We start from the raw sequence: 19,414 nt of genomic DNA, 5'->3' as shown, positions 1-19,414 counted from the left end.
TCAAATCTGCGGGCATGCATTACCTCTGCTAGACATTCTGAGCCGCAATTCTCTACTAACCTACCAATGAATTTTCGAATTCATGCCACTGGATTTGCTACTGTATTACCTCCCACATGTGGACGAACTTGCTGTTAAGAAGGTGGTCATAATGTTTTGGTTTATCCGTGCACACTGTTAGGCTTTGTTACTCAGACAGCCTACGTTAAGGAATGAGTGTTCTTAAGAGTATTTTTCAAATTTGATTTCAAAATAGAAAAAGCCCAATATAAATACAATATCAACAGTTGTGCTAAAATCGTGGTGAGTTCTCTATTTAAAATATTTCTAAATAAATCATATAAATCTGCTAGAGGAGAAAAACTTTTGTGGTGAAAAATATTATAAATTTGAAAAAAGGTTAAACTTCTTTAAATACATAGTTCATTAACAGAGAGTTCTGTTATGTTTTCTTCTGCTGTATTGAAGTAAAGATTACTGTTGAATAATTACATTTCTTATCCACTGCAATTTAACTACTCTTTACAAGTGAATATTAGGGAAGTTATTGTTTCTTAATGTACTGAATTTCCGGAGGGAGCTGTATAATTTCAGTTAATTATGACGTGAAAACACGTAACGTATATGTTGAATACGTTAATTTCACGCGTAAAATCTTACTGATACGAATGACATCTCGGAATATAAACAATTCCGGTACAGTTTCCCTTTTTTCTATGCCGTTTTTCTGAACATTACCCACAATTTCTGTGTATTCAGACGAGCATCAAGGTTCAAAAGGTTCAAATGGCTCTGAGCACTATGGGACTCAACGTCTGAGGTCATCAGTCCCCTAGGACTTAGAACTACTTAAACCTAACCAACCTAAGGACATCACACACATCCATGCCCGAGGCAGGATTCGAACCTGCGAATGTAGCGGTCGCGCAGTTCCAGACTGTAGCGCCTGGAACCCCTCGGCCACTCCGGCCGGCGTGCATCAAGGTTGGTTGGTTGGTTTGTAGGATTAAAGGGACCAGACTGCTGCGGTCATCGGCCTCTGTGCATCAAGGCACCAGAGAAAGTGCGAAGTTAAAAATCGAACAACAGGAGGACCAAATACTTAAAACTGTTTTTGGGTGACGCAAAAAGGCTTATTTTACTTCGTTTTGTGCTGTTTTGGTGTGCTTTTACGAAAGTAACCTACTGTGTGTGACCAGAACTAAGCAGAAGATAGATCTTCAGCAGGTTGACTACTAAAATCTCAGTAAGGCGAGGCAAATTTTGTTGTTCTGCTCTTTCCTAAAGTGCTTCTGGTTAATACCTGTCGTTCAAGAAATACTTTCGGAAATTCGTGCTCAACTTCCCGAACCGCTCTCGTGTATTTCAGTATATGGCACATAACTTTCTAGTTATGTATTTATTTTACACGACACTATTACCGTCTTCAGGTTCTGTTCTACATCTAATGAGGTATTTTCTTTAAACTCTTATGTCTAATTAGATGTTCCAGTAACGCTAAATATCCCAGTAATAATCGTACTAGCAATTATAATAGTAACCTACTAATAATAAACTTTATATACAGTAAATCTACATTTTTGACGTAAAGACGTAGAGGAAATGAAATTGGTACTATCAGTAAGAATGGCAGGGATGGAGCAAAAATTAAAACTTAAGTCAGAGCTATGAGATGACATGGAAAGAAAAAAGCGGCTAGGTTACACTTCGGTTTCTGTGGAAATAGCTGGAAACAGAATTCAGTATTCTGATTTTACATTTACTTTGCCGTCTTTGATATTCATGAGTTTTTTATGTACTAATTTTTTCGATACAGCCAGCTTTAACATATGACCAAGATTTCTTATCGTTTTGTGAGAGATCCTGCGCTCTAGTTTTACTGAAGTAGTTTTAAACGATTCCGTCCGTTGAATTTCTTATTACGAGGCGATGGTCGTTTGTACGTGCGTTGTTGGGGTCAAATAGGTTTAGAGAATCTCCTACTTTTCTTGAGTGAGTGAGGACTCATTCTTAGGGCTCGACCAGTGATATTGTTTGCTTGTTGAAGTCTTCCGTTTTAAGGTGCCTTCAGGCAATCATTATGTGCCCACCGCGAATTTGTCAGATGCCGGTCTTCCAATTCACCTAACTCCTATCCAGTCTTTGCCAGGTTATTTAAGTGGTGGATGACAACTGTTCGTATTCTTTATATTTTTAAAGCTCGAAACGATTTTGTGATTAATTCTTGTTCATGTATGTTGTTAGCAAAGAACTACATAAATTGGTTTTAGTCTCGACCATTATTTCATTCCAAAGTTAGTTGATCCCATTTTTAATACATGTTGTGAGTTTGGACATCCATTGTTTTATGTTTGTATAGCCATCTTTTTCCTGTCTGTTGCGCTACGGTTAAATTAAAACATATGAGTCCATAGGAAGCGATTTAACCATCGGTCAGTACAGCCAATACAGAACATTCTGACACCTGCAGGGGTATATAAAAGCGGAGTTGACACCGTACAAGGTGAGTTTCTTCATAAGATGTTCTGGATATGTGGAGTGGGCACATTCACTCTTCGGTGCCCTTATATGTTCTTTGCACCAAATAAAAAAGATCGAAATAGATTTAGAGCTGCAGTTATTACATATTAATTCATATTATGTTCCTGAACTATTCTATTGATATTTCCCTTCTGCAGCTGTTTTTTGTTATTCAAGGAAATATTACGTTTTTGTTTATTGAAGATGTTACTATTCTTGTATATGAGTTGTATGCCATTTTGTGTTTGTGTTGAGGGATACGTTTCGTGGGGAGAGCGTGAAGTGTGTGTTACCGATATGTGTGGATATATATGTGTAGTTTATAATTTTGCTGTCTTCCGTTTGTATTTTCCTTTCAGTGGTGTCGTTTAGTTTCTGTACTGCCTTGCAGTTGTATCCATTATTTCCTGCTATGTTTAGTTCTTCTTGATACTTCTTTTTCCCTAGATGTGTTCCATAGTTTGAGAGTGTAGGTGATTTAATTTCTTGTATATCGTCATTCAGGAGCTGTACATATAATGGTATTGTAGACTGTATGTAAGCATTCCACATATGCAGAACACATAAGAGAAAAACCACTTCTACACTGGGATACAAGCACATGACACTCTTGTGCCATAACAACACAAGTTCGAAAATGTTCTCCCTATATCAAGAATATTTCGTATAGAACTCCAAAAAGAAGTTGTGAAATACGGCGAATGACCAAAATAGGAATAACAGGAAAACAAAATTCAAACCAGTTGGCAGCTTACCATAAATGTAAAAAATCGCGCACACACACACACACACAAAATGTGTGTGAAATCTTATGGGACTTAAGTGCTAAGGTCATCACTCCCTAAGCTTACACATTACTTAACCTAAATTACCCTAAGGACAAACACACACACCCATGCCCGAGGGAGGACTCGAACCTCCGCCGGGACCAGCAGCAAAGTCCATGACCGCAGCGCCCTAAGCCGCTCGGCTAATCCCGCGTGGCACACACACACACACACACACACACACACACACACACACACACACACACACACACTCCTGCAACACCTACCCTCCCTCTATCCTCACCCCAACACCCTACTTTGCTCTCAACCTCAACAGCTCCAGTGACTCCCCAATCAGCCCTTAATCAGTATGTGAGCAACATGTGCGGTCCACTGCGGTAAAGGTTAAATGCAATTTTTGAATGTGACTTATCGATTGGAATCTAAGTGTACTATATGCAATTAATGCATACAGAAGAACCGTCGGATAAATTAAAAGAAGATAAAAATGGAGGTAAATCTGAAAATTCAAGGATATAGTTGCAAATATTTAATTTGAAGGAGCTAACAGAATTCGTTACAGATCTCTTATTAAGATATGTGTTACAATTAAATAATTTTCTTGTACATTGTGTAGAGCCCTGAAGATTACTAGCATTAATCGACGAAACTTGTTTGAGACATGTAAAAAAACATTCAGCGGCAAAAGATAGAATTTCTTATCTACATAATCAAATATAATTAAAAAGAAGCTCAGGATAACAGTCGCAAATATTAACAATATGTTTATTTAAGTAATTAATTAAACAATAACGTAAGTAATAATAATCCATGGGAACCTAAGTTAATGAAATGATTCGCTGAGAACATGAACGCAGAATAGCAATCAATTTGACAAATGTGATTAAGTGTGTTAATTGCCTAACTGTGTCACATGATGAGCCATATGAATGATAATGAGTTACAGTTCACTGACTATCTTATTTATGACTTGGTATATTATAGATTTTCTGTCCCATATACCTAACGTAATTCAAGTTGGTACATACAGTATTCAACAAAATAACACTACTCATCAGCCATTTTGCTTCTGGCATGTGATATATCAATTAGTTCCTACTTCTGTGTATATAGCCCGTATCTACCTTTACTATGTCCCAACACATACAATTTTTGAGTTTTTCAGCTACTTTTACTTGTGGGCCTTCAGTCATTTGGAAGAAAAGCTTCCTGAATTGAGTGAAGCAAAGCTGAAGTATATATTTGTTGGACTGCAAATATGCAAACTGATGAAAATTTCAAACTTTTGATAGCAAAATGACGGCACGACACAAGGCTTTATGCCTCGTCTGGGTCTATCAACACCGACACCGAACTGTTGATGATGAGAAACATTTTGCCTGGTCATACGAGTATGGAGACAACCTCATGAATTCATGGTACCTGCAATTCAGCAGGGGACTGTTAAAGCTGGTGGAGGCTCTGTAATGATGTGGGACGTGTGCAGCTGGAGTGATATGGGACCCCTGATACGTGTAGATACGACGGCACGTAGGTGAGCATCCTGTCTGATCACCGGTATCCATTTATGTCCATTGTGCATTCCGACGGACTTGGGAAATTCCAGCAGGACAATGCCGCACTCCACAAATCTAGAATTGCTACAGAGTGGCTACAGGAACATTTTGAGCTTAAACACTTCCGCTGGCAACTAAACTCCTCAGACATGAACATTATTGAGTATATCTGTGATGCCTTGAAAGGTGCTGTTCAGGAGAGATCTCCACCCCGTCGTACTCTTACGAATTTATGGACAGCCCTAGCGGATTCATGGTGTCAGTTCACTCCAGCACGACTTCAGACATTAGTCGAGTCCATGCTACATCGTGTTGCGGCACTTCTGCGTGCTCACGGGCTCCCCACACGCTACTGGGCGGGTGTACCATTTTCTCTGGCTCTTCACTGTGTAATATGTTTATACCTATCTGTTCTGCAATTGTCTATGTTGAGTCTACAATCAGTAGATCTTTCACAGTTATTGATAATGTTTTATTATTATGCATGGAAATAATACTGTAGTGTGGGTCACAACATGAATCAGTCAATCCGATTTGATGCCTGCCTGGAAGATTTCTTGTTAATGCTACTGCTTATTTAGTCATGGAAGCTCTTTGTGTTCTATTCATAAATTATGCTCTTACCAGACTTTTTAATCTGAGGTGAGTAGGTGGGAATTTAATCAGATACTTTCTGATAAGCTGCTTATCCACAGGACCAGTACGCTGATAGAAAGGAAAAAATACCTGGAAATACGGTGTAGATTTTGATTCGATGACACAGTATACTACCTGGAGAGTGACAGATATACTGATAACGGTTTTAACGTCGTCCACGAGGAGATGGGATAGTGACATAGCTACCAGAACGCCATGTGTGTTAGGCCGGTATTACACTATCAAATTTCTTTGTCCAATATCTTTGTCAAAGGTATTTGATAGTGTAATAGGGACTTTGTCAAATGTCGTCCAATATTTGATCAAATCTAGGGCCTCGCTGTATATTTGATCAAAGAAACCGCTTGTCTTCTGTTCACTGCAATGTGACATGTTACCACATGGAGCGCTAGCATCGCTGCAGCGTTCTGTCGTCTGTAGTGTTTTTATAACCATTGCCGGTAAATACAATTGGTGTGTGCCGACAACTACAAAATTAATAAAGATGTCTGAAGCTGATGAGACGCTTTACAACGTGAGGCACCCTGAATACAAAAATAGATTAAGAAGATTGGAGACCTGACCTGACCTAACCTAACCTAACCTAACATAACCCTTTCCTGTAGCAAGGAATCGGAGTGTTACAGTGAGCCTATCTTCTGAAGATGTAGCAGTTCTTAAGTGAATATTGTGCTTTGTGATATGAGGATACACTTCACTGAGCACATACAGAAATGTATGCCCATCCATTCTTAAGTAATTGATGTACGACATGACGTCTTCCACTGTAAGCTCACGTAACAAGTTTTGTTGAATGCTTTTATCGTGTAGTCGTAAAACCCACGGCTTCACCCAGATTAGATTAGTTTTTCGTTCCATAGATCCGTGCTGAGGAGATCCTCGTGGATGTGGAACATGTCGATTTTTTTTAAGCTGAAATAACAATACTAATAGTATGAATAAATACAATACACCATTTGTTTCTATTAAAAATTTCGCCAATGGAGTAGAAGGAGTTGGCCAGTAGTAAGTTTTTCAGGCTCCTTTGAAACTGATCTTTATTTCTAACTGAATTTTTTATGTTTCCTGGCAAATTATTGAAGATGAGTGTTCCTGAGTAGTGGACCCCTTTTTGTACTATAGTAAGTGCTTTTAAGTCCTTGTGCAGATCATTTTTGTTCCTGGTATTGTATGTATGAACTGAGTTGTTTGTTGGAAAAAGAGATATATTATTTACGACAAATTTCATTAAGAAGTAAATATACTGAGATGCAGTAATTAGTATATCCAGTTCTTTGAAGAGGTTTCTGTAGGACGTCCGTGAATTTACTCCACAAATAATACGTATTACACGCTTTTGGACTCTGAAAACTTATGTTTGACTTCAAGATTTACCCCAAAATATTATCCTATATGACATTATGGAATGAAAGTAGGCAAAGTATGCAAGCTTCTTCATTTTTATGTTGCCTATGTCTGCTAACACTCGAATTGCAAATACAGATTTGTTAAGGCCTTTCTGCAGTTCTGTGGTGTGCTCCTACCAACTGAATTTATTATCAAGTTGTAATCCCAAGACTTTTAAAACTGTCAGCCTCGTATGTATGGTTCCATTTTCCCCCCACTTCTTTTCCGCATGTGCACACAATGCAATTGGGGTACGTACAACTGCTGCGGTTAATAAGAAGTTGTTGTCAGCCATCTTGACAGTGTAATACCCCTTCTAGCGCTACGTCAAAGATCTTTGTCAAATATATTGGACGGAATATTGGATCACATCTTTGATCAAATCTTTGACAAAGAAATTTGATAGTGTAATACCGGCCTTACCGTACCTGTGGTCATACGGATCAGCATGGGGTAGACATAGGGAGCAAGTAGGCATCATGTTGTAGTGTAGTCAACGAGCTTGAGAGACGTTGCACTGTGGCTTTCCGAGTGTCACGTTGGTAGGAGACTTACCACACAACTTGGATGTATCACTACAGTTGTGCAGCGATGATGGCAACACTGGCTACGTGAGGATTCTTACATTCGTAGACGAGATTGTGGTCGTCCACACAGCATAGATGCCCGCCGAGGCTGGCCTATTGCAAGTGAAGCAGTGGCAGATCTTACGGCTTCTACAGCATAGATAATGGAAATGCCGTGTGGCTAGGGCCTCCCGTCGGGTAGACCGCTCGCCTGGTGCAAGTCTTTCGAGTTGACGCCACTTCGGCGACTTGCGTGTGGTTGGGGACGAAATGATAAGGACGACACAATACCCAGTTCCTGAGCGAAAAAAATCTCCGACCCATCCGGGAATCGAACCCGGGCCGTTAGGTATTACATTCCGTCGCGCTGACCACTCAGCTATCAGGGGCGGACTATAGCATACATAAGAATAAATGTGACTTCATAAGTGTCAACACGAACTGTTGCGAACTCGTTACCAGTAGTGAGACTACGGGCACACACGCCTCTAGCTCACCTTCCATTCACAACACAACATGATCAGCTCGTCTGGTGACGTCAGCGATTAATCTGGAGGGTGAAATGACACGCCGTGGTCTCCAGCGATTGAAGCAGATGCTGCCTGTGTGCAAGTTACGGTCGTTCACGCATACACTGTAGATCGGTAGACACATCTCTGGCTCATCTTAAATTCAAAACGTGAACGGCTTGTCTGGTGCCGTCAGAAATATATCTGGAGAATGAAATGACACTCTGTCGACTCCAGCGACTAAATCAGACCTTGTCTGCATGGCGAACGCCGGCTCGAACAATTCACTGGTCCCACCCTAAGCGTTTAAGGTCTGAGATAAAACAAGCTACAACTCTCGTTCATCTTTGATGTTTGTGGAGAGAACGCCCTAGGTTTCGATGCATGTTCAGTGCTGATTGACTACTTACTGTGCGATTCTTGCAGCATAAACGTGATGTGCTGTTCCAGCCGGATAATACTCACCCACACACAGCCGATTAAACTCAACTTGCTCTGCAAGACGTGTAGCGACTTCCGTGGCCATGATGAACGTTGGACTTCTCCATTCGGACATGTATGGGATATGATACCCCATGTGACTCGTACGATTCATTCACCCATAACCCGTACGATGTTATGGGAACAAGTCGACCAGGTATGGAATAACATATCCCGAGACAGTATTCATCCCCTTTATGATCGACTGCATGCCAGAGACAGTGACCGCATTTGCCACCTCTGGAGGCTGCACTGCGTACCAATATGGATGTTCCAGCAGATATAATCATACCATTCATTCCATATGTATAGTTTTTATAACATTTTTAATAATTAAAAAGATTCTCATTCATTTACCCTCTTAGCTGCACATTTTTAATTAGATTACATGTTAGGATCACCCTGGATCATCTTAAGGTCTAAGTAGCCACCTCAACAACCCGTAGTGTCTACTCAAAGCCAAATATCAGAGCACTGCATGTCTCTCTACTTTGATATGTGGTTCAAGACAAGACGAGTTGCTGACGCGAGTAGTTAGATCTGAAGATGATTCAGAGTGATCGAAACATGTGATCCAATTAAAAATGTGCTATTGAAATGAAACGATAAATGACAATTATCTTCATTATCTAAACAGTTGCTGAATCTGTCAAGACGATTATGTCGACTATAGTGAGTCGCGAATGAATTGGAAAACTCTTCTTGTTTGTTCTGTTTCTTCTTCTGGCAGTGTTAATATTGGTCACTTCTTCATTAGGATTAAGGGACTTCACGGTGTTAAATCATCCTAACTTCATCCTCTATGTAACTGCTGAGTGAGAACCAAGCGGAGCACTCTCCAGTCATCGATGTCGGGGATGCAAAAAAGAAGACGCTAGTATGAAACTTCCTGGCAGATCAAAACTGTGTGCCGGACCGAGACTCGAACTCGGGACCTTTGCCTTTCGCAGGAAAGTCCTCTACCAACTGAGCTACCCAAGCACGACTCACGACCCCGAGTTCGAGACTTGGCCCGGCACACAGTTTTAACCCTAAGACGTTCAAGCCTTTTTTTCTAACTTGGATGCCTAACGGGGGAGTTCGGCGAGCCCACAGGTATTAAATAAGTTTACTGACGAAATATACAACTTTCAAAATGGTTTATGTATTTTAACTAAGGCATCGGTTTATAAATGTTGTTAATTGTTATAAATATTGGATTGAGTGAATAAAAAATTGACATGTTGCAAAACAAAATACGGATGTGTTCATATACAATAGACTACTCTGAGTCCTTAACGTCAAGGCAAGAGACACACTTCACAATTTTTTCTGAATGTGTGTTTGACACATGTTTATGAGACTGTACACAATACTATTTTGGTTTTCTTAGATTGTTGAACTTCTGCTTCTTTGTTTTAGCTTTTCTTACACAAATATGGCACCGACCTTTCCGTGCAGGAGGCTGACGTGCTTCTGTTGTCACTTCTTTGATTTTCTTTTGTAGAATAGTCTCCACTGATTGAACAATTTGGTTAGATAACCCTCTTGCACTGGCACTTCTTTCTTCCACCTGAAATTTCACTAGATCCATCCCAGCTTGCAGAAGATAAAGTTTCCGTTTACTGTGTTTCTTTCCATTCCATCTTGGCTGTTGCTGAATGAATATGGTGGTTGCACCGATAGCACAAATATCGATGAGAGAGTAAAATACAGATAGAGGTCATCCCTTTGTTCCCCTCTTGCAGGTGTACATACGCGCCATTTGATCAATGGTATCAATTCCACCTTTAGTGGAATTATAATATGCATTTATCTCGGTTTTATTCTTCTTTCCTCCAACAGTGACTTTATCTTGGTGCATTGTTGACAACATCAGTAAGATTTTACTGGAGGCCTATGTGTTGGAAACTGCACTAACTCACTGCAAGTTTACAAGATAAATAACAGCTGACAGACATCAACAATCACTTCCTCTGAAAGTAAACCAATTGTTGTGAATATCAACAATACCAACCAACAAGAAACCAACTTGCATTGTTGCAGAGATGAGAAATACGAAATCCTACTAAGGGAAATTTTCTATAGCATGGAAGCCTAAGAAGGGGGCGGGGTTTGTTGGACCCATAATAAGTTTATTTATTTTTTCTTTCAAAACAGGAATTTTCTATAAAATATATTGACACTAACATTTCATAAAATAGCCAACAAACAATAACTCAAAGGGAATATGTAGTATGAAAGTTAGTTGGGCAAAAGCAGGGGACATAAAAAAACTGTGGGTTCAATGAAACCCCCTTAGGCGTCCTAGGGTTAATCTGCCAGGAAGTTTCATATCAGCGCACACTCCGATGCAGAGTGAAAATCTCATTCAAGAAGACGCTACTTCAAGCTACTTCTCGTCGATATGAGACTGAGAAGACGAGAACGTCTCTTTTATCAGCGAAGGAACTTTACATTTACCGATGGAGATATGTCGTCATATGTTCAGCAGTCACATACACAAGAAGCTGAATTAGATGTGAACAGGTGTATCTTGAATAAGTTCTGTTATTGGAGAAAACAAGACTGTGTTCATTTGCAAAAACTACGTTTATTTATAAATAACTTTGTACAAATACATATGAGGTGTGTTTCATAAATAGCTACACGCGTCCGTCGGTCAGTCTCGGAGGGTCAGCAAGGCTGAGGGTCAGCCCAGGTGGTGTCCGGCCTTGAGCGCCAGGATGCTGGGGGCGGCCAGCCCGGCCCCCGCGTAGCCCAGGCCGGCGGGACCGTACGCTCCGGCCCCCGCGTAGCCGGCGGCGGCGGCGCCGCTGGCGGCGTCGGCGGCGTTGACGGCGGCGTCGCGGGCGCGCGTCTCGGCCACGTAGGTGAGGTGCGCCTTGCGCGCGGCCGCCACCTCGGGGGTGTCGAAAGGCACGCCGCCGGGTCCGATCACGATGTTGGCCGGCGCGAAGTGGTGGGCGCCCGCGTAGCCGCCGTAGGCCGCAGGTCCGGCGTAGCCCGCGCCCAAGAAGCCGGGGGCGGCGCCCAGGAAGCCGGGCCTCGCCATGGCGGCAGCCAGCAGGCAGCTCAGCACCGTCTGCAGGCAACAGTTGATCGACTAATGCGTGCAGACTGGTACACTTGTGTCTAGTACACTACTGCCCATTAAAATTGCTACACCAAGAGGAAATACAGATGATAAACATGCATTCATTCGACAAATATATTATACTAGAACTGACATGGGATTACATTTTCACGCAATTTGGGTGCATAGATCCTGAGAAATCAGTACCCAGAACAACCGCCTCTGGCCGTAATAGCGGCCTTGATACGACTGGGCATTGAGTCAAACAGAGCTTGGGTGGCGTGTACAGGTACAGCTGCCCATGCAGCTTCAACACGATACCACAGTTCATCAAGAGTAGTGACTGGCGTATTGTGACGAGCCAGTTGCTCGGCCACCATTGACCAGAAGTTTTCAGTTGGTGAGACATCTGGAGAATGTGCTGGCAAGGGCAGCAGTCGAACATTTTCCGTATCCAGAATGGTTCGTACAGGACCTGCCACAAGCGGTCGTGCATTATCCTGCTGAAATGGTTTCGCAGGGATCGAATGAATGGTAGAGCCACGGGTCGTAACACATCTGAAATGTAACGTCCACTGTTCAGTGCGAACAAGAGGGGACCGAGACGTGTAACCAATGACACCCCATCCCATCACGCCAGGTGATACGCCGGTATGGCGATGACGCATACACGCTTCCAATATGCGTTCACCGCGATGTCGCCAAACACGGATGCGACCATCATGATGCTGTAAACAGAACCTGGATTCATCGGAAAAAGTGACGTTTTCCCATTCGTGCACCCAGGTTCGTCGTTGAGTACACCATCGCAGGCGCTCCTGTGTGTGATGCAGCGTCAAGGGTATCCGCAGCCACGGTCTCTGAGCTGATAGTCCGTGCTGCTGCAAACGTCGTCGAACTGTTCGTGCAGATGGTTGTTGTCTCGCAAACGTCCCCATATGTTGAATCAGGGATCGAGACGTGGCTGCACGATCCGTTACAGCCACGCGGATAAGATGCCTGTCATCTCGACTGCTAGTGATACGAGGCCGTTGGGATCCAGCACGGCGTTCCGTATTACCCTCCTGAACCCACCGATTCCATAGTCTGCTAACAGTCATTGGATCTCGACCAACGCGAGCAGCAATGTCGCCAAACGATAAACCGCAATCGCGATAGGCTACAATCCGACCTTTATCAAAGTCGGAAACGTGATGGTACGCATTTCTTACCCTTACACGAGGCATCACAACAACGTTTCACCAGGCAACGCCGGGCAACTGCTGTTTGCGTATGAGAAATCGGTTGGAAACTTTCCACATGTCAGCACGTTGTAGGTGTCGCCACCGGCGCCAACCTTGTGTGAATGCTCTGAAAAGCTAATCATTTGCATATCACAGCATCTTCTTCCTGTCGGTTAAATTTCGCGTTTGTAGTAAGTCATCTTCATGGTGTAGCAATTCTAATAGCCAGTAGAGTAGATGGTAACTCTACACAAATAAGCTTACAAGTTTGAAATGCAACATCAACTGCTCCAAGAGAACACTGTACTTTTACCAGTGCACGTACTCAACTTGAGGGGAATTGAGTACCAGGAAATTGGAGGAAAAGATGTAAAGAAGATTAGGGTTTTACATCCCATCGATATCGAGGTAATTAGAAACAGAGTACAAACGCGAATTTTTTCAAGAACAGGGAAAGGAATCAGCCTTGCCCTTCCAAAGGAACCATCCCAGCATCTGTCGAGAGCATTTTGGGGAAATTACATAAAACCTAAATCTGAATGGTCGGACGCTGGTCTGAACCACCGACCTCCCGACTGCCTATTGCGCTAACTGTTCCGGCGTGAAGCCAAGCGCCGGCACGACGAGCAAGAACGTTAAGCTGTCGGCACACGGATCATGCATCCGAACGTAGAGCAATGAGCATGCCGAGTTTCTGACGTCATAGCGTGGAATAGCACGCTCGGGAGTCTTTCCGAACGTGCAGAGCTATATCTGGATTGTCAAATATTCTGAGCGTGTGTCTGAGCGTTGACCAATGAGATAGCACAACGCCACCTACGTCACAAGCGCGCTATCTGCCTTCAGTACAGAGTTGTGAGGCGCCATATTGGCATTCATTTCAGGCCTATATGCATATATGCCGTTTCTGAGCACCAGCAACTTGAGAATCACTGGAAAACTCGTTGTTAACTGTGTGATTCGTTCCAATAAAATAATGAGAAACATCATATTCGTGGCAAAAGAATTATTGTAACGTCCGTATTATGAGCGGGGGCTATTTGAAGGCAGCGACACGCTGAGGATCCACCCAAAACGCATTTTTCTTGGTACAATTGGTTATAATTAAATTTCAATTGTAACATATCTACGATTAAGGTTTTCAGCAAGGAGAAAGATTACATGACTAGCAACAGGCAGTGTGGTGGTGGTTTAGCACAGCTGGCATGCTAGCTCAGATGCCGGCACGGTAACTCAGCGTGTTCGGTCAGAGGGTTAGCTGTCCTCTGTAATAATAAAAACTGAGTTAATGGATCAACGACGAACTGAAACGGGTGTCTTGCGACGTTCGCACCGAACAGATGAATCGAACGAAAACGAACAAAATGAGATTAAAAAAAACCTCTCTGTAATAAAAAACTGAGGGATAGGATCAACAAGGAACCTGAACAGCTGTCATCGGACGTCCGCCGCGAAAAAATGCATCGACCAATATAGAGCAAAATGAGATTTTTTAAAAAAAAGGGTAATGAATAGTGTGACTGTCATGCATTGTGTTGTTTGTAGGGGCGGTGGTTCGCGTCTTAACTTTTCCAAATTTCTTTTCCTAAAATTCGAGTTTTTACTAGGTTCTGATACTTTATTATTAGTTTAAAATAATTATATGCTATAATATTTGATGTTATGTAAATATAAGTTCACCTTTTTTTGAGGGGTGACTTTGTTCGATTGGCTTAATCTACAGGACAATTGCGCTACTTGTATAAAGATATTTTGCTCCTTTTTCTTTTACGCTTCGTAATTCACATGTTGCAAAGATTCTGCTGCTGGGTAGGAACAGTAATCAAATAAGACTGACCTTGGGTTTTACTAAAATGTGGGAATGATGCAATAATGTTTATCTTACGCGGAGCAGTATTCCAGATTTTTAACGCACTGTTTGTAATGGAACTTTTATAAGCCTGTGTCCTTACTGATTGGACATGGTACTTTACTTTTCGTGGACGATGGAGGAAATGTGCGTTTTAATAGAGCTAACGTCGGAATTTTACGCGCACCCGTTGAGTAAACAGTACAATTTACGAACTAGAAACATCCCTCAACTGCCGCTGGAGTGTGTTGTGACCGCGTATACCACGTTGGGCCCACGTACCGTATGCACAAGTCGCATCGTTCCCGAGCGTTGAGCAGCACGTTGAACGTGGCACGCTCAACGTTAACGTTCGACAGCAGGGTCCGTGTGCCGACGGCTTTAGAGCAGAGAGGGCTCTGAGACGACGTCAGCCAATAGTACGCTAGACCGACAACGAGGCAGTAGCGCCATCTACACGAAGAGGAAATAAACGCCGCAGCGCCTGCCCACGGCCCAGCTGAAGACTAGCCGTTCTACGAACGCTAGAGTTGCGATTTAGCATGCGTATTGTTTCGCTTGTGTTGGAAATTGAGTATACTCAAGAGATGGCTTATGTTTCATGTTGCTCTTTGCTTGCGACATCCCACTGCAAGTTTCTCAAAGTTAAGTATTGTCATTTATCTTACTGTAATAAAAATCTAGTAACACGATTTGCTTGAATTGTTGTCTTGCGATCCGAGAAAGCAGATTTCCTAGGCACCCTATATTAGACAAGTGGGCGTAGCACAACACTAACTACTGCGCCACCTCATTCGATTTGGAGGAGAACCTGCAACAGTAAAATGACTAAACTAAACTAAACTCCTCCCGAACAGGCCACGAAGGCCCAACGGTACCGACCGGCCGCCGTGTCATCCTCAGCCCACAGACGTCCCTGGATGCGGATATGGAGGGTCATGTGGTCAGCACACTGCTCTCCCAGCCGTATGTCAGTTTCCGAGACCGGAGCCGCTACTTCTCCATCAAGTGGCTCCCCAGTTTGACTCACAAGGGCTGAGTGCACCCCTATTGCCAACAGCGCTCGGCAGACCGGATGGTCATCCATCCAAGTGCCAGCCCAGCCTGACAGCCCTTAACTTCGGTCTGACGGGAACCAGTGTTACCACTGCAGCAAGGGCGTTGGCCAACAGTAAAATATATGTACATAAAATAGATGTACATCTAAATGAGTCAGTGTGTATTATAACTGCAATAATGATAAAAATGTTAGCTTCATGCCCTCATAAGCATCGCTTCGCCAGACTTGGACCACTTTTTTTTTTTTTCAATTTTCTTTCACTTTAGTCATCAGTCGTCTGATTTCAGCTCATGACCTCAATCATTGGCTGGGTGTATTACAATCTCCTTCTTTCCACACTGATTTTATCTTCAACAGCTCTCTCTAGTACCATGGAAGATTTTCCCTGATGTTGTTACAGGTGTCCTGTCATCCAGTATCTTCTTGGCAAAGATAACTGGCCACAATTAGAGATTAGAGAAAGCTTCCTTACTCCCATTAATGCTTCGAACACTGTATTGGCTAGTGCTCCACAGTCCTACCTGAAGTTCTACGGATGTGTGAGGGATTATAATAGAGTTGGACTGAAAAATTGGACCATTTTAGGCTTTGGAGAGTTTAAGGTACACGATGGCCTTTTTCTCCATTCAAAATAATACTCGACTAGAATAAATAACGTAGGGTAACGGAATGAGATTTTCACTCTGCAGCAGAGTGTGCGCTGATATGAAACTTCGTAGCAGATTAAAACTGTGTGCCGGACCGAGACTCGAACTCGGGACCTTTGTCTTTCGCGGGCAAGTGCTCTACCAACGGAGCTACCCAAGCACGACTCACGCTGCGTCCTCAATGTTTTACTTCTCCCGTACCTCGTCTCCTACCTTCCAAACTTTACAGACGCTCTCCTGCGAACCCTGCTGAACTAGCACCCCTGCAAGAAAGGATATTGCGGAGACATCGGGACCTTTGCCTTTCGCGGGCAAGTGCTCTGCTGCATTACCCGCGAAAGGCAAAGGTCCCGAGTTCGAGTCTCGGTCCGGCACACAGTTTTAATCTTCCAGGAAGTTTCAACGTAGAGTGACATTTAAGCTCCAAATCTATGTAGTTATATCTTAACGATGTTTTGGCACCCGTTTGCTCACGTTTATTGTTACTTCATCAAATGGTCAGGATAGGACGCAGAAAGAAAAGAGTGTTTTTAGTGAGTGCGCACTGGTATATCATTACTGAAGGATCGAAATTAGTCTTTGTGAACATTAATCTCACACATTACGTACACTCATTTGTACTGTGGGTACCATAGCACGCATGGATTGCCACAGTGGAAATAGTGAAGTAGTTGTCCTAATAGCCGGCCGGAGTGGCCGTGCGGTTCTAGGCGCTGCAGTCTGGAACCGAGCGACCGCAACGGTCGCAGGTTCGAATCCTGCCTCGGGCATGGATGTGTGTGATGTCCTTAGGTTAGTTAGGTTTAATTAGTTCTAAGTTCTAGGCGACTGATGACCTCAGAAGTTAGGTCGCATAGTGCTCAGAGCCATTTGAACCTTATTTTTTTTGTCCTAATTAACAAACAAAATCGCAAGATGTGGGCGTAGCGGAAATGATGTAGTGAGGGTAGCAAGTGACCGCGAAAACAGCATTGCCCAATAAAATGAGAGTTATCGCGTAAGGTGTTGACCTAAACTGTGCATATGCACAACATCAGTGTGAGAGATTTGCCAGCTATTTGCATCTTTCTTGAAGAAAGTAAAGAAACGTTAAAGAACAGGTTGCTATGAGAATGTCGTCGTTCAGCGCATCTGTGTAAAAGTATAATTCGCAAGGCACGAAGGGCACGCCCTTGGAGCAGAGCCTGGCTAGTCGAGGCCGGAGCGATACTCACCAGTACTTGCATCGTGGCTGTTGGACTTCCGGAGGAGGCTGCGATCGGCGACCGAATGTGCCTCAGCCGGCGCTGCGCGGCGTATTTATAGTGGGCGCCGCTGTTGGGTGCATCGCGGGAAAGTGAGAATCGGGAAATATGACGCCTTCATCGTGGGCGCAGGTCTTCAGGTGTTGGGCAGGGCGCGAGTACCCGCCCTCCGCGCGTCACTCAGTGAGCTGGCCTTGGCATTTCGAGCGCTGGAGCGGCCCCTCTCGCCTTGCTGCTCCAGGGAATACCGGGCGGTGCCATCCAGACGACGGTCTAGCCTCCATCTTCGTTCTCAGTTTGTTTCGAGTTACAGACACTATTCATTTTTTACAATAGTTTTGTTTTCTAACTGGGTGTTGTTGTGTCGTCTTGATCATCATCATTCATCCCCATTACGGTCAGAGGAAGGCAATGGCAAACCACCTCCGCTAGGACCTTGCCTAGTATGGTGGTGCGGGTTTCTACATCTACATCTACATCTACATCCATACTCCGCAAGCCACCTGACGGTGTGTGGCGGAGGGTACCCTGAGTACCTCTATCGGTTCTCCCTTCTATTCCAGTCTCGTATTGTACGTGGAAAGAAGAATTGTCGGTATGGTTCTGTGTGGGCTCTAATCTCTCTGATTTTATCCTCATGGTCTCTTCGCGAGATATACGTAGGAGGGAGCAATATACCGCTTGACTCTTCGGTGAAGGTATGTTCTCGAAACCTTAACAAAAGCCCGTACCGAGCTACTGAGCGTCTCTCCTGCAGAGTCTTCCACTGGAGTTTATCTATCATCTCCGTAACGCTTTCGCGATTACTAAATGATCCTGTAACGAAGCGCGCTGCTCTCTGTTGGATCTTCTCTATCTCTTCTATCAACCCTATCTGGTACGGAGCCCACACTGCTGAGCAGTATTCAAGCAGTGGGCGAACAAGCGTACCGTAACCTACTTCCTTTGTTTTCGGATTTCATTTCCTTATGATTCTTCCAATGAATCTCAGTCTGGCATCTGATTTATCGACGATCAACTTTATATGATCATTCCACTTTAAATCACTCCTAGTGCGTACTCCCAGATAATTTATTTAATTAACTGCTTCCAGTTATTGACCTGCTATTTTGTAGCTAAATGATAAGGGATCTATCTTTCTATGTATTCGCAGCACCTTACACTTGTCTACATTGAGATTGAATTGCCAATCCCTGCACCATGCGTCAATTCGCTGCAGATCCTCCTTCATTTCAGTACAATTTTCCATTGTTACAACATCTCGATACACCACAGCATCATCTGCAAAAAGCCTCAGTGAACTTCCGATGTCATCCACAGGGTCATTTATGTATATTGTGAATAGCAACGGTCCTATGACACTCCCCTGCGGCGCACCTGAAATCACTCTTACTTCGGAGGACTTCTCTGCATTGAGAATGACATGCTGCGTTCTGTTATCTAGGAACTCTTCAATCCAATCACACAATTGGTCTGATAGTCCATATGCTCTTACTTTGTTCATTAAACGACTGTGGGGAACTGTATCGAACGCCTTGCGGAAGTCAAGAAACACGGCGTCTACCTGTGAACCCGTGTCTATGGCCCTCTGAGTTTCGTTGACGAATAGCGCGAGTTGGGTTTCACACGACCGTCTTTTTCGAAACCCATGCTGATTCCTACAGAGTAGATTTCTAGTCTCCAGAAAAGTCATTATATTCGAACATAACACGTCTTCCAAAATTTTTACGGGCAAGAGAATGATCCTATAAGGGTTCCAATTTTACCGACTGAGGTCCCCTACGCTCCACAGAGTATGGGACCTCATCATCATTGTTTTGTAAACTTCAAAAACGGTTGGTTTCAGGTTTGCTAAACCTCTATATTTTCATCAT

At 43.3% G+C, this 19,414-nt stretch overlaps 1 protein-coding gene across 1 annotated transcript; it reads right to left on the bottom strand.

Moving 5' to 3' along the window:
- On the bottom strand, positions 1-17,554 carry LOC126252704 (cuticle protein 18.7-like). Its single transcript, XM_049953606.1, has 3 exons — positions 17,511-17,554; positions 11,272-11,526; positions 1-6 (listed from the first exon to the last, which is right to left on the bottom strand). Exons 1-3 carry the CDS (start codon positions 17,520-17,522, stop codon positions 1-3), a joined length of 273 nt encoding a protein of 90 aa, XP_049809563.1. The 5' UTR covers positions 17,523-17,554.
- Between the last annotated feature and the right edge of the window lie 1,860 nt (positions 17,555-19,414).

The sequence above is a fragment of the Schistocerca nitens genome, chromosome 4 (assembly GCF_023898315.1).
Source record: "Schistocerca nitens isolate TAMUIC-IGC-003100 chromosome 4, iqSchNite1.1, whole genome shotgun sequence".
NCBI lineage: Eukaryota > Metazoa > Arthropoda > Insecta > Orthoptera > Acrididae > Schistocerca > Schistocerca nitens.
Note: the sequence above shows the minus strand (reverse complement) of the source record. Positions and strands in the feature narration are given on the sequence as shown.